Here is a 12,997-nt window from a genome sequence, read left to right on the forward strand (position 1 = left end):
GGGGAGTCCGCGCCCCGGAGCCGCTCAGCATGTCGCGCTCTGCCCTTGCAGATGCCCCCGAAGAAGGGAGGGGACGAGGCCAAGCCGCACCCCATCATCGGCAGGTTCGGGACGTCCCTGAAAGTCGGCATCGTCGGGCTGCCCAACGTCGGGTAGGTGCCCGGGGCTGGAGCTCCCCGCAGGGGCGGCCGCCGAGCTGCCGTTTGTCCAGCGGGGTCGGGGCAGGGCCCTCCCGTCGCCCCCAGGCATGTTCTAGCAGCTGCGGGGGGGACGGGGCAGGGAGCTGTAGGGAGTGAAACTAGACAGGTCGGGCTCCGGTCGCCCACAGGCAGCTGCCCTGCACCTTGGCTGGAGCAGGAGGGTGCTCGAAAGTGAGTGCTGGTACTTGAGAGCACTGCTGATGCGTGTACAGGTGGAAGTGGTCTGGGAGTGAAGGAGGGGACTGTGTTTCTCTTTCATAGGGCTCCCTTGACAGTGCGAACGCCAGCATGAGGGACTCCAGGAGCCTCATGGAAGCCTCTTAAAAATGACAGGGAAGAGAAAACTAGAATCTACTCTATAAGGAGCAGTCCTGTGCCATGGAGTGTATTATGTGGCAGTATCAGCTCTTGACTATGTTTTAACTGCCAAGGTGTATGTGTCGTCATACAACGAAGAGGAATAGCTAGGGTGACCATAAGGGCAGAGCTGACCCTAGCGGGGGTCTGGGCCTGGGGCAAATCAGCCTGTGTGGGGCCGCCTTAACACTGTGCGGGGCTGTGGTACCCCCAGGGGAGGGGGCATCTGCTTCTCTGGTGCAGGGCTAAACTGCCAGCTCCAGGCAGGCCCTGCAGGAGGGGCCATGGCCTCTCTGGGGATCCAGCTCTGCGGGGCCCTTCCGAAGTGTGGGGCCTGGTGTGGTTGCCCCGATTCGCTGTATCCTAGGGACAGCTCTCCTTAAGGAAATCTGAGACATGTGGAGCACTTCCCCCACCACCCGCAAGTCAGCGCAGTTCAGCAGGGAGCTGCTTCGCACACCATGCTGCTCCACCTCCCTGCTGAACCATACCCTATGCATCTGCAATTCTGGGAATACTGTTTAAATTTTGACCAACTGTCCGGGGCCAGCCTACGAAATCCAGGACTATCCTGGCCAAGCTAGGATGTATGGTCACCCTAGGCTGTGTAGACAGACCTTTTTGACACACATTGGGAACATGAGCCTTATGCCCACAGAGCGACAGGCCATGTAGACAGGAAAGGGCTAATAATACTGCAGTTGTCATAAGCACTGAAAATGTACCCTCCCCTTGGTAAAGCTTTCTGAGATGTCTGAGTGAAAAATACTATGCAAGTTTTATTATTTAAGAGAATCACTATAGAAAGTATAATAATAGTTTCTTTTTTGTGTACTTTTTGTAAATCATTGTGTTCTTCAGAGAAGGTTAAGCGTAAGATTGTTAATTAAGGGTGACATTAACTAGTAAATGCTTGCATGAAGCTATCAGTATGTACTTTGTAGTCATGCTAATTTAGAAAAAATCCTCTTTGGCTCTTAAACAATACAAATAGGACAACATCTTTTATTGGTGTAATATGAATGTAGTCTCTTCTCATACTGTTCTTCTAAGTGCTCCTTAAGTTTGAAAGTAAACTTTTTAATATACACTCACAATTCTTAGAATATGAGTAACAAATCTGACAAAGCAGAATTGAGAAAATAAAAGGTTTTTTTTCTTTGCTTAGGATAATTTTTTTTCTGTTCGTCTTCTAGTTTAGAAGCAATTTTTGGGCATGTCTGAGAATAGCAGTGCCAAAAATACTGACAGTACTCATGCCTCTTCTTTTGCTGTCTTTCTGGGTTTATCATTGTCCTGTTCATAGGGTTGTTGGGCTCAAGACAAAGTTTTGTGTTGGATTAAATAAGAAAGCGTGTTAAGTACACTGAGTAAGCAAACTGAAAAAAGAATAATATTGTAGGTCACAAATAATAGCAGGTTTGTTGTTCTTTGAAAACAGTATTTTTGAAGTGGATGGGCATCTTCCAATAAAAAAGGTATGATGCATACAGCAACAAAGTTAACTTGTATCTAATTGTATTGTACAACTAACACTCCATCACATTCAGAAACAACGATTTATTTATTTTTTGATGGTGGGGTTTTTCACAACCAACGACAGATAGCTTGGAATCTTTAGCATTAGAAATGCAGTAGTAGCATAAGGACCATTAGACCACGTCTTATCTATACTGACCCAGTGTGTTGTTAGCAAGTGCTGTACTGAGATGTGCTGCTCCTGTGTTAAGTGCAGAAGTAGTGTAGCCAGCTCAGTGAAGTGCTAGGTACACAACAATAAGCTTTGCCTCTCAGAACTTATGGAACATTGACAGTACCATGTTAAACTGGCTATAGTATTGTGTACTGTTTGTTTGGTATGCATATAATTTGCTTACCTTACCCCATCCCAATTTATGGCCTGTTGCATGCATACCAACAAACCTGTTATCCGTGTATCAGGTAAGTGTATAAAACATTGGTATATGCCTACCATCTCTCAGTTCCACTGTTGGCTTCTTAAATTAATTGTGCTGTGGTTAACCATATACTAACCGTAATGTCTACTTCGTAACTCATACTCCTTTTAACTTGGTGTTTCTCATACTTTTGATACCTGGGGCACACTATTTTCCCAGACTTAAAATTTGGTGGTTTATTTCACTTGGTGGTCTGTAGGCCTGATCCTACCATGTGGAGCTAGTGCAATGCCAGCATAGCAAGGGCCGCATCCAGCCCTCTTTTTTTGCAACACACTTTCACCAGTCTTGCAGCACATTCTTCGGAAATCGCTGTTTTAACTGAAACGCAATCAGTGAAGGAGGCAGCTGTCAAAAAGCTGCTACTAGGTACCTTGAAAATTAAGGAAGCCAAGTCAGTTTCATGGGTGGTATTTTTGTCTCTTGTGCTTTTTCAAGCTGACTAGCTTCCCTCATTTTCAAGGCTTCTAATAGCTTCAGATTTACTATAAGAAGACTTGAAAATGAAGAGAGCTGGGCAGGTTTGGGGTTGAAAGTGCTGTGTATTAACTTGCTTAAACAATACATTTATTCAGCCTTTTTTCAGTCCCAGAAGTATATACTTAAGAAGAGTACACTCTGCTTCTGGTTTCTTACGTAATGTGTGTGGAGTGGGCAGGATGTATACCTGTATAGTACTCCCTAGTACTAAACTGTGGAGCACTGTGTCAATATTTAGAAAATGCTGAGCTTGCCCCAGACTTTTTGGGAACCCTTCCTATCTCCTTACTGTTTTTTGAATTGGATGTTTGGAGGGGACTCACGGTATTTAAACAAATACCAAACTGATCAATAGATAGATATTCTGTTATCAGGCCTGAGCTAAAATATACTATTTGATTGTTTTCTGATGCAACCAGTGAGAGGCTTATGAGTGGTTAGTGTGCGTAGTGAGGGAAGGTTGGTTAAGATGCTGTCCAGTTTTTTTAAACAATTCTAAAATTAATCTTGTACATATACTAATTTTTTATCTTTAATGTCCTGAAACCATTGCTTGTTTCTTATCTTCATTACTTTCTTTTCTTTTCTTTTTTCTTCCATTTTTTCCCCTTTCGTTCTTCTTGTTATTTAATAGTACTTCACAGCAATATTTATACTTGAAATCTAAAAAATTTCAAGGTAGGTAAGGAGCAAGGTAACTTGTTGCTTTGTTGCCCATTGCTAATAAGCTGTTTTGTCAGTGTGGAATGACTTCATTTAAATAAGAAAATAGATGAAACCTGCCAAACATGAAAACTGATTTTACACTTTAGGAAAAAGGCATAGTTTTGCAACAAATGTTTCTGTGTTCTGCTTTTTGTTTACTCCAGAGGTGTCAGACATGGTCTGCAGACCCAGATTTGGTCTGCCAGGTTACCAGGAGGCCACTGGAAGTTAGGGGGCATAGCTGGGAGAAGTGAACTGATGTATAATCCAGGGCCTCTGAGCCCTGGAGGATGTGGATGTTGGTGGTAGGAGGACAAGTGAGGGCTGATACAGCCCTGATTGCCCTTTGACCACTTCTCTCATCACCACTGCTGTAACCCCAGCTCTTCTGCCACTGATTCTGTTGCTACTCCATGCTGGAGTCAAGCTATCACTGTGACACAGGTTATATGACAGCAGCAGCAGTCCTGGCTCTGGCAAAGGGCATGTGTGCAGAACCAGAGCTGTGCTGTGCCCTGTGCTGAAACCAAAGCTGCCACTGCTGCTGTGTGCTGCTGGCTAGGTTTGGCCCAGAAGGAGCTCTGTGGTCCAGATCTGACCCAGCAGGTAAGGAGAACTTGATACCCCTGGTGTACTGTCTTTTTTTTTTTTTGGGAGCTGTGTACATGTGGCTCTAACATCTGGGGGAAATTTTCAAAGATGCAGATGGGGGTTGGGTACTCAGCTTCCATTGAGTTTCAGCGGGGATTGAACACCTGTCTTTCCATTGTATTTTTGATGCAGTGTACAAGAAGGGAACAGTTTATACACAATAATGCTTTTTAAGTTCTTTCACTTTCTGAAACTTGGATTGAATGAGGGTTTTTTTTTTAATCTTTTTTTTTTTCTTTTTCTAATGCTTCTAATTGAAAATGGATTAAGAGAGTTCCATCTTGTTTGTAGGAAATCAACATTCTTCAATGTATTAACAAAGAGTCAGGCAGCAGCAGAAAACTTTCCTTTCTGCACTATTGATCCAAATGAGAGTCGGGTACCTGTGCCAGATGAAAGATTTGACTTCCTATGCCAATACCACAAACCTCCAAGGTAACTTTTAAAACTTACTACTTATTCTCTTTATTATTTGTTAAAAAATGTTGAAGAGTTGGGCACCCAACTCTTCCTTTTGTACTTCTAAAAATGCCTTGTACTGAAAACAGGATTGTTAATGATGCGTCATAATAAATCTTAAACTCTGCTGTATACTAAATAAAAGATTTTAATGCTGGTCACTGTCAACTTTTATGTTTAATCTGTTTTTCCCTCCCCACTAAGGCCTCCTGCTATGCAATCTTTAGAATCAAGACCTTTCAGACTATGCATTCAAATACACAAGGAACTAGAATTTAACTCTTCATATGACTTCTTGGGGAAAAACAGTAGTGACTTAGGAACTGCCATTACTATTCAGACTACTTAGTCTAGTGTTCATCTCTGGCCCTGGCCTGGCCTCTACCATGTGATTCACAGGATAGTAGAAACACCTCAGAATGGATAACTAGCAGTGCCTGCTAACATAGAATGTTCTTCAGTTAGAAGTTGACCTGAAGGGTTTATATACTATTTTTTTTTGTTTAAAACTTATAATTGTTCTTAAACTTTACACAAATAATGTAATGTTTTTAAGTTTTAATTAGTCTTTATCAATACAGACTCCTAATCTTTTTTAAATCCTATTTATGATGTGGCAACGACTTGCATTAATTGTTTGGGTCTCCCTGCCCTGACTGGCCAAATATCATCCTCTTAACATCTTGATGTTTTCCTTTTCAGTATCATTCAGTAACTTTTGTTTTAGCCTCTCTACCATTCATTGTCTTATGTTTGTTATGTTCTTTTTGGTGCTTTTTTGTTTTCCCTCCCATCTAAAGGAATTGTAGCTTTTCTGTATCATCAGACTTTTCTAGGCCTTGAGTGAGTTTTGTTATCTGTCCATGGACACTTTTTTCTGCCTCTAAGGCAGGCCAAAATTATATTGAATCTGTTCAGCATCTGACTTGGCATATACTTTAAGAAGAGAGAGACATGGTGTTTTTTTAAGATGATGCATTTCTATTTGCTTTTAGAAGAAAATGTAATATTTTTCTCTTAATATTTTAGTTCAGGAGTTGTTTATATGTGTAGCCTGCTAATGATAATGTGAATTTAAGTGCATCATAACCTTGATGGCACAGAGGTTTGTGTACTGCCAATGACCATGAGAGCAGTACCAACTGGTGTTTTGTACTCGTGCTGGATTCACCCATGGTGGCAAGGTCAAGAGTGAGATTCCAGACTAATAGCAATCAAAAAATAAAAATAAGTCCTCAGCGGTGGAGCAGGCAGATGAAGAAAATACTTCACAAGGGCAGTGAAGATGTATTAAAAACTGAAGTGGAATAGAAACCTCCAGTTGTCTAGGTTCCTTGCCACTGGAGTAACGCTTCCTTCCCTCAAAGTAACATAGTGTGAGTGCACAATGGCATTCCCATGTTAAAAGAAAGCGTGTAGGCATCGTCCTTCAGTTGCAAGTTCTATGGCATTGTATGAACGGCAGCGGGGGCAGATAGTAGTGATTACCTGAATCCCCAAGTCACGATGCTCATTTTAAGTACTTGTAACTCAGACAGATGTACAGTTTGGCAGTGGCAGTCATGACTGAGCAGGTTTATTTAGGATCTTCTCTGCTTACACATGTGGGAAGGGGCTAGAAAAGGTGTCATAAACATAATCTGTCATTTCATGCGATTGGAAAGCTATGCCCAGTGGGATCACTTGATCTGCAGTCCAGATCAAATAATGAAGCTTACAACCTGGAACGTCTGCATTCTGATGGGCAACACTAACAGTGACCAGTCTGAGCTAAGAGAACTTGCATGACTTGATAATGATTTTGCTGCACTCAGTGAGACCAGATATGCAGGAAGGGGGCAGCTCAGCATAGTGGTGGCTATACTTTTTTTTTTGGAAAAGAAAAGATGAACATCTCCACAGGGTCTATCAAGGCCAAGATTGTTACTCAGGCGCTGCCATGTCCAGGTGGCATGAATGAGCATCTTAGGAAGCTACGTCTCCAAATAACCAACAGATAACATGCAGCAGGTGATGGTCAAGTTATAACTTGAAACAAAAGAAGAATTCTATTCTGTTATCTGTCCATGAAGAAAATAAGGTAATTGCTCTTGGTGATTTCAGTGCTAGAGTGAACAGGGACTTCGCTATGGAAAGGAACACGTGGAAAAGCAGGGGTGAAGAAAGTTGATTCAAATGGAATTATTTTTCTTAGAAGGTGTTCAGAACATGATCTAGAGGAAAATTTGAGAGTGAAAGAACAAGTGGTGGGAGAAAAAAGCAAAAGAGATTCAAAAGTTTGTTGGCAACCATGACATGCGTGGTTTCTTCTGCACAACCAGAAGAGCACACAAGGAGCCATCCATCTGAAGGTAGGGTGGAGCAATACTTGAAGATGGCTTCGCCATCAATGCACTGTGGAAGGAACACTGAAAAACTCCTGAACCAAGACTCCAATGTCAAAGATAATACTGTTGAAAGCCATTCCACAGCACCCCATTAAGGACCACCTTGCAAATCCACCAACTTATCCAAAGGCCTTGAGAGCCATTAAGCAGATGATGATCAAAAAGCACATGGTCTTATGGAATACCACCTAAAACTATTAAGGTAGAAAAAAGCTGTCTTGTACATCATTATTATGAATAGCTGGAAACATGGATGGATTTCCAGTGACTTGAGAGATGCCAGAATCATTACCATATTCAGGAAGGACGCATCAGATTCCATCAGTTACTCTTGTGTTGTCCTTCTGCTCATAGTTGGGAAGATCCTTCCCTGCATTCTCCTCAGTAGACTCACTTTCCTTATGGGGGACAGTCTGAGTCCCAGTATGAGTTCTAACCACTCAGAGGCACAGTAGAAGATCTTTGTTGCTAGACAGTTGCCAGAGATGTGCTGTGAACAACACCAAGATCCTCACATGGCCTTTGTTGACTTGACTGAGGCCTTTGATTCAATCAACAGACAGAGCCTATGGAAACTCTTGTTGAGATTTGGATGCCTGCCATTTTTTTTTTTTACCACAAGCAGACTCCTTCATGATAACATGACAGAAACTGTCATGGATTCATAGATACTAGGGTCGGAAGGGACCTCAATAGATCATCGAGTCCGACCCCCTGCATAGGCAGGAAAGAGTGCTGGGTTCAGATAACCCCAGCTAGATGCTTATCTAACCTCCTCTTGAAGACCCCCAGGGTAGGGGAGAGCACCACCTCCCTTGGGAGCCCATTCCAGACCTTGGCCACGCTAACTGTGAAGAACTTCTTCTTAATGTCTAGTCTAAACTGTCCTACGCAATGGCTTGGAAATGGACCCCATCACTATTAGAACTGGTATCGAACAAGAATGTGTGATTTGTACCAACACCCTTCCATCTATATCACACGTTTTCTGAGTCTCATTGCTGATTTAGCTTTTTATTTGGAATCCACATCCAGTATCGCATGGACAGGAATCTCTTTAACATTAGCCAGTTACATTCCAAATCCAGGATAATCAACATTTTCATTATGGATCTTCAGTACTCTGACAGTTGTCATAGGTGTGCACTCAACTGAAGAGCTCCAAGTTGCTCTTGACTGCTGTAAAGCATATGAAATACTTGGATTTGTTGTCAACTTCACAAAAACCAAAATACTTTACCAACCCACCCCAAACCAAACAACTGCTCCTACCTGTTGCAATTAGAAGTTAATTCATGGAGAAAGTTGAGCATTTACCCTATCTGGATAGCCACCTTTCCCAAAAAAGTATATGTAGACAACACCAGATAAAATCTGCCAGGGCTTCCATTGCACATCTCTGAAAATGCGTCTTCAGTGATCATAACATCAGGACCCAAACACAGGCTTCTTGTCTACCAGGCCATTGTCATCCATACCCTGTTTTTTATGAGTGTGAAACTTGGATGATGTATTGAAAACACCTGAAAGCTTTGGAATATTACCATCAGTGATGTCTTCAGAAAATCCTCCATATCAGTTGGATTGGACAGAAGAATGAATGGTAGTGTTCTGGCTCAAGCAAATGCCATTATAAACATGGCTTTGCTGTTGGCATTGGCACCATTGGACAGGACATGTCATAAGGATTCCTAACTCCCAAACTGGCTTCTATACTCCCAGCTCACCAATGGTCACTGCTTTAGAAGTGTACAGAAGGAGAGATTCAAGAACACTTTTTGAAGGCCAGGGTGAAACAATACAGTATCAATATCTGGAAGAGTTGAGTGCTGAATTGTTCCCAGTGGTGCTGAGGTGTAGGACATGAAATTGATTGTTTTAGAGTGCTCTTGCCCAACTATGGAGGCAGATAGATGAGAGTGATAAAGGGAAGGAGCTTCAACCTGACATCACAAGGATCTGCTCCTTCCTCATGGAACTGTTTGCCACATCTGCAGTTGAACATGCGGATCTTGGATCAGCCACTTCTGTCATCTGTGGACTCGCCAGTGATGTCTCTGCTTATGTACTGGAAGACTGTTATCCTCATAATGAGGAACTGCTGATGACAGATTCTATAAAAATGTAGAAATGCCTTCTACACTTATTCTATATCATGCATAGATTTATCTTTTTCTGGAACTGTATCTCAAAGTCATAACAGCAGAGCTGAAAGGGAAGGTACAGTTGGTCTCTTGGTTTTTTTTAGCATAATCTTCAAAATAGGCTGTTTCTCTTTGTATACATTTTTAAATACTTTTCACTTAGTTTTTGTTTGTGATTTTTAAAAGATGGAAAGTGAATTAGTACAGAAACTTTTTGTTACTTAGATGGAATGTTACAATGGCTCCCCTTATCTTTCTCTTCCAGTATGAACACTGAATGCATGCTTGGTGCTTACAGTTCATAGAATAAGATTGTAGTTTTTCTCTAATACATGTCAAGTAAATTTAAAGTCTCTAAAAACTGCTAAGCAGTTAATTGCAGAAACAGTGTGCATAGTGGTGCTGGTGTTAAGTCCCCCCCCCCCCCCCCCCCCCCCTTCCCCTTTTTGTTAGTCATACCCTAAAGCATAGTGAAGTGCCAACACTCGGAGGGAAGAATTATGTTTGATAATAAGCAAATAATTTCTCTTGCCTAAACATTGTTGAATACTATCATTTGGTAATGAGCTAAGCAAAAATAGTAGGTAGAACTCATGTTTTAACAGTATATGGTACATTCTTGTTTGACCTTACAGGTACGTTCAAACGATACAGAAGTTAAGTTGCTTAGTGCAGTATGGCCCAATATACACTTTAAAGTAGATGCAAAAAATCTGTTGTAAGCAATGATGAAAATCGCCTGATATCTAGCCTGCATCTACCCTCTGCCAGCTTGTGACCGTTATTTCTTGTCACTCCTGGTAGTGCTCGGGGGAACAGGGACTCCCCCAATGCCTGCTGGTCCCCCCTGACTAGTTTGCAAACAGCCACTAGATCCCCACTCAGCTTTCTCTTGCGGAGGCTGAACAGGTTCAGGCCCCTTAGCCTCTCCTTGTAGGGCCTACCCTGCTGACCCCCGATCATGCAAGTGGCCCTCCTCTGGACCCGCTCCATGTTGTCCACATCCCTCCTGAAGTGCAGCGCCCAGAACTGGAAGCAGTACTCCAACTGCGGCCTGACAGGTGTTGCATAGAGGGGGAGGATCACCCCCTTGGACCTGCTTGAGATGCATCTCTGGATGCATGACGTGGTACGGTTGGCCTTCCTGACTGCATCCCCACACTGTCGGCCTGTGTTCAATTTGGCATCAGTAATGACTCCAAGATCCTTTTCTGCCTCTGTGCTGATGAGAAGGGTGCTCCCTACCCTGTAGGGATGCTGCTGGTTCCTTCTCCCTAGATGCAGTACCCTGCACTTGTCTGTGTTGAACTCCATCCTATTCTCATCTGCCCATCTCAGTAACTTGTCCAGATCTAGCTGGATTCTGTCCCTCCCTTCTGATATGCCCACCTTGCCCCACATCTTGATGTCATCAGCGAACTTGGACAACGTGCTTTCCACCCCATTGTCCAAGTTGTTGATAAAGATGTTGAGCAGTACGGGCCTGAGCCCTGGGGAACCCTACTGCCCACATCCCTCCTGGTCAAAAATGACCTATCCACCATCACTCTGTGTGTGACTGTCCAGCCAATTAGCCACCCATCTGACTGTGTAGGCATCAATGCCACAGTCACTTAATTTTTATGAGAATTTTTAATGAGGATTAAAAAAAATTTGTATCTGCATGTTTGCCTAATATAGGTCATGTGTTTTATAATAGTGCTTAGTACTGGCTGCATTTAATAAGCTTCATAGTTGGTTTCCATGACTGAGCAAATGTTGCTTTTGGCACTAGTTTAATGATGGACAATGTATATAATTAAGTTTCCTGGTATGTGAATATAAGATGAGTGTCTTCCTCCCTCCCCTGCTGATTGGAGAGGACACCTTGTCTTGAATTCAAGTAAATACGGTAATGTTTCTTCAGTTAGGGTATGTTTGCATATTCATTCTTTCCATGGGTCAGATTGTTGGCATTTACAGGTTTTTCCAAATGTAAGTACTTTCAGTTTCTGTTGTGCTGTAAAGCTTTTGCAGGTGTGTCTGCACATGCAATTAATATGACTAAATATACTCCGACTCAGTTTGGCCTGGAGTAAGCTAATCCCGATGTCACCGTTTTATGCGTGCGTTTAAGCAGAGTATTTTTACTGAGCTGCCGGATACCACTTTTCTCATGTATTTGAGTAAATATGGTAATGTTTCTTCAGTTAGGATCTTGTATCTTGGCAGCCACCTCTTTCAACAAGCTAGCATCAATGAAGAAGTCCAGCACCGGGTCAGCTGTGCTAGTGCTGCTTTCTTCAAGCTGCAACAGTGCATCTTCGAAAACGGAGACCTTTGGAAGTTGATGAAGGCCTTGGTTTACAGGGCTGTTGTGCTGACCACCCTCTACTGCAATGAAACCCTGGACTGTCTACTGATGCCACATTAAGACCCATTTCACCAGTGGTGCTTGCGTTAGATCCTGGAGATCAAATGGGAGGACTGCTGGACCAGTGTGAGCATCCTTCATGAAACTGTGTCCACCAGCTTTGAAGCCTTGCTCTTGAGAAATCAACTCTGATGGATGGGCCACTGCATCTAGTTGTCCAAGATGTTGAACATCTTTGTCTTGCCAGATCCTTTTTTCCCTCTGTTGGCCAATGCTCAAAGGGCAGCCAAAGGAAACAGTACAAAGATGCATTTGAGGTCGCCCTCAAGCACGGAAGCATCAACACCAACGGCTGGGAGGAACAAGCTGCTGACCATCTGGTGTGGCACCACCTGGTCCAGCAAGGCGCACACCACTTTGAGACCCAACGACTCAACACTGAGGCAGAACGGCGGTGGCAGAGGAAAGAGAAGGAGAGCAACCTGGGGCTGTGAATCCCACTCCCCCCACGCAACAAGATGCCCCCATTGCTGAAGAATGTGTGTATCCAGAATTGGGCTCCTTGGTCACCTGAGGACCCATCAAGCCTGATGGATGTCTTCCTCGACTCCGAGGGACTATCGACAATATCTGATGGGGTTATTCGTGAGCCCAGTAAATTAGTGTACTGCATCCTAATTGCCACGTACCTATAGATGGTGACACTTTACTGAATAGCAAATTAGTCTGCTGTGCAGTAATGTGGACACCCTGCCTGAATTACTTTAGTTTTAAATTTAGCCAGAAGGTACAGAGAGAAATACTTTCTTCATTTGGACAAGTTCATTCAGAATTGACAACCTGGAAGGCAGTTGGTTTAAGCAGGCTAGCTTGTGAATAAAAAATAGGCAAGGGGGAGGATAAGATCTGCCAAGTCTAAAAGCTTAAAAGAGATGACAGTTTGAATGGAATTTGGTTGCCTCCATAGTGTAGATGCCTTTTGAAAATCCTGCTAGGCACCACCAGAATTTTAAGTGCCTAAATGACTTTGAATATTTGGCTCAAAAGGGTGAGTAAACTTATCACTTCACTTATTACAGTTACTTTTTATTAACATATGAAATAGTAACTTTTAAAGGCAAACCCCATGTTGTTAATGTTTTCTTATTTTTTGGCATATCTAAAGTAGCCTTATGCAACTAATAATACAATCTTATGCTCTCTGTGTGCATTCTATCTCCAGTTTCCATTGAAATACACCTTAACACAAATCATGAGTAAAAAAACCAAACCCCCTGTAAATGAAGTTATTTATCATTTCTAA

General features: G+C 42.7%; 1 protein-coding gene across 1 annotated transcript in view; it reads left to right on the forward strand.

Annotated features, from left to right (window-relative positions):
• The window catches only part of OLA1 (Obg like ATPase 1), a 180,541-nt gene that overhangs the window by 430 nt on the left and 167,114 nt on the right, over window positions 1-12,997 (forward strand). The window contains exons 2-3 of the mRNA XM_006275540.4: window positions 52-152; window positions 4,643-4,786. Of these exons, the coding sequence (XP_006275602.1) occupies window positions 52-152; window positions 4,643-4,786 (245 nt within the window). The remainder of the gene's footprint in view (window positions 1-51; window positions 153-4,642; window positions 4,787-12,997) is intronic.

The sequence above is a fragment of the Alligator mississippiensis genome, chromosome 4, assembly GCF_030867095.1.
Source record: "Alligator mississippiensis isolate rAllMis1 chromosome 4, rAllMis1, whole genome shotgun sequence".
Classification (NCBI taxonomy): domain Eukaryota; kingdom Metazoa; phylum Chordata; order Crocodylia; family Alligatoridae; genus Alligator; species Alligator mississippiensis.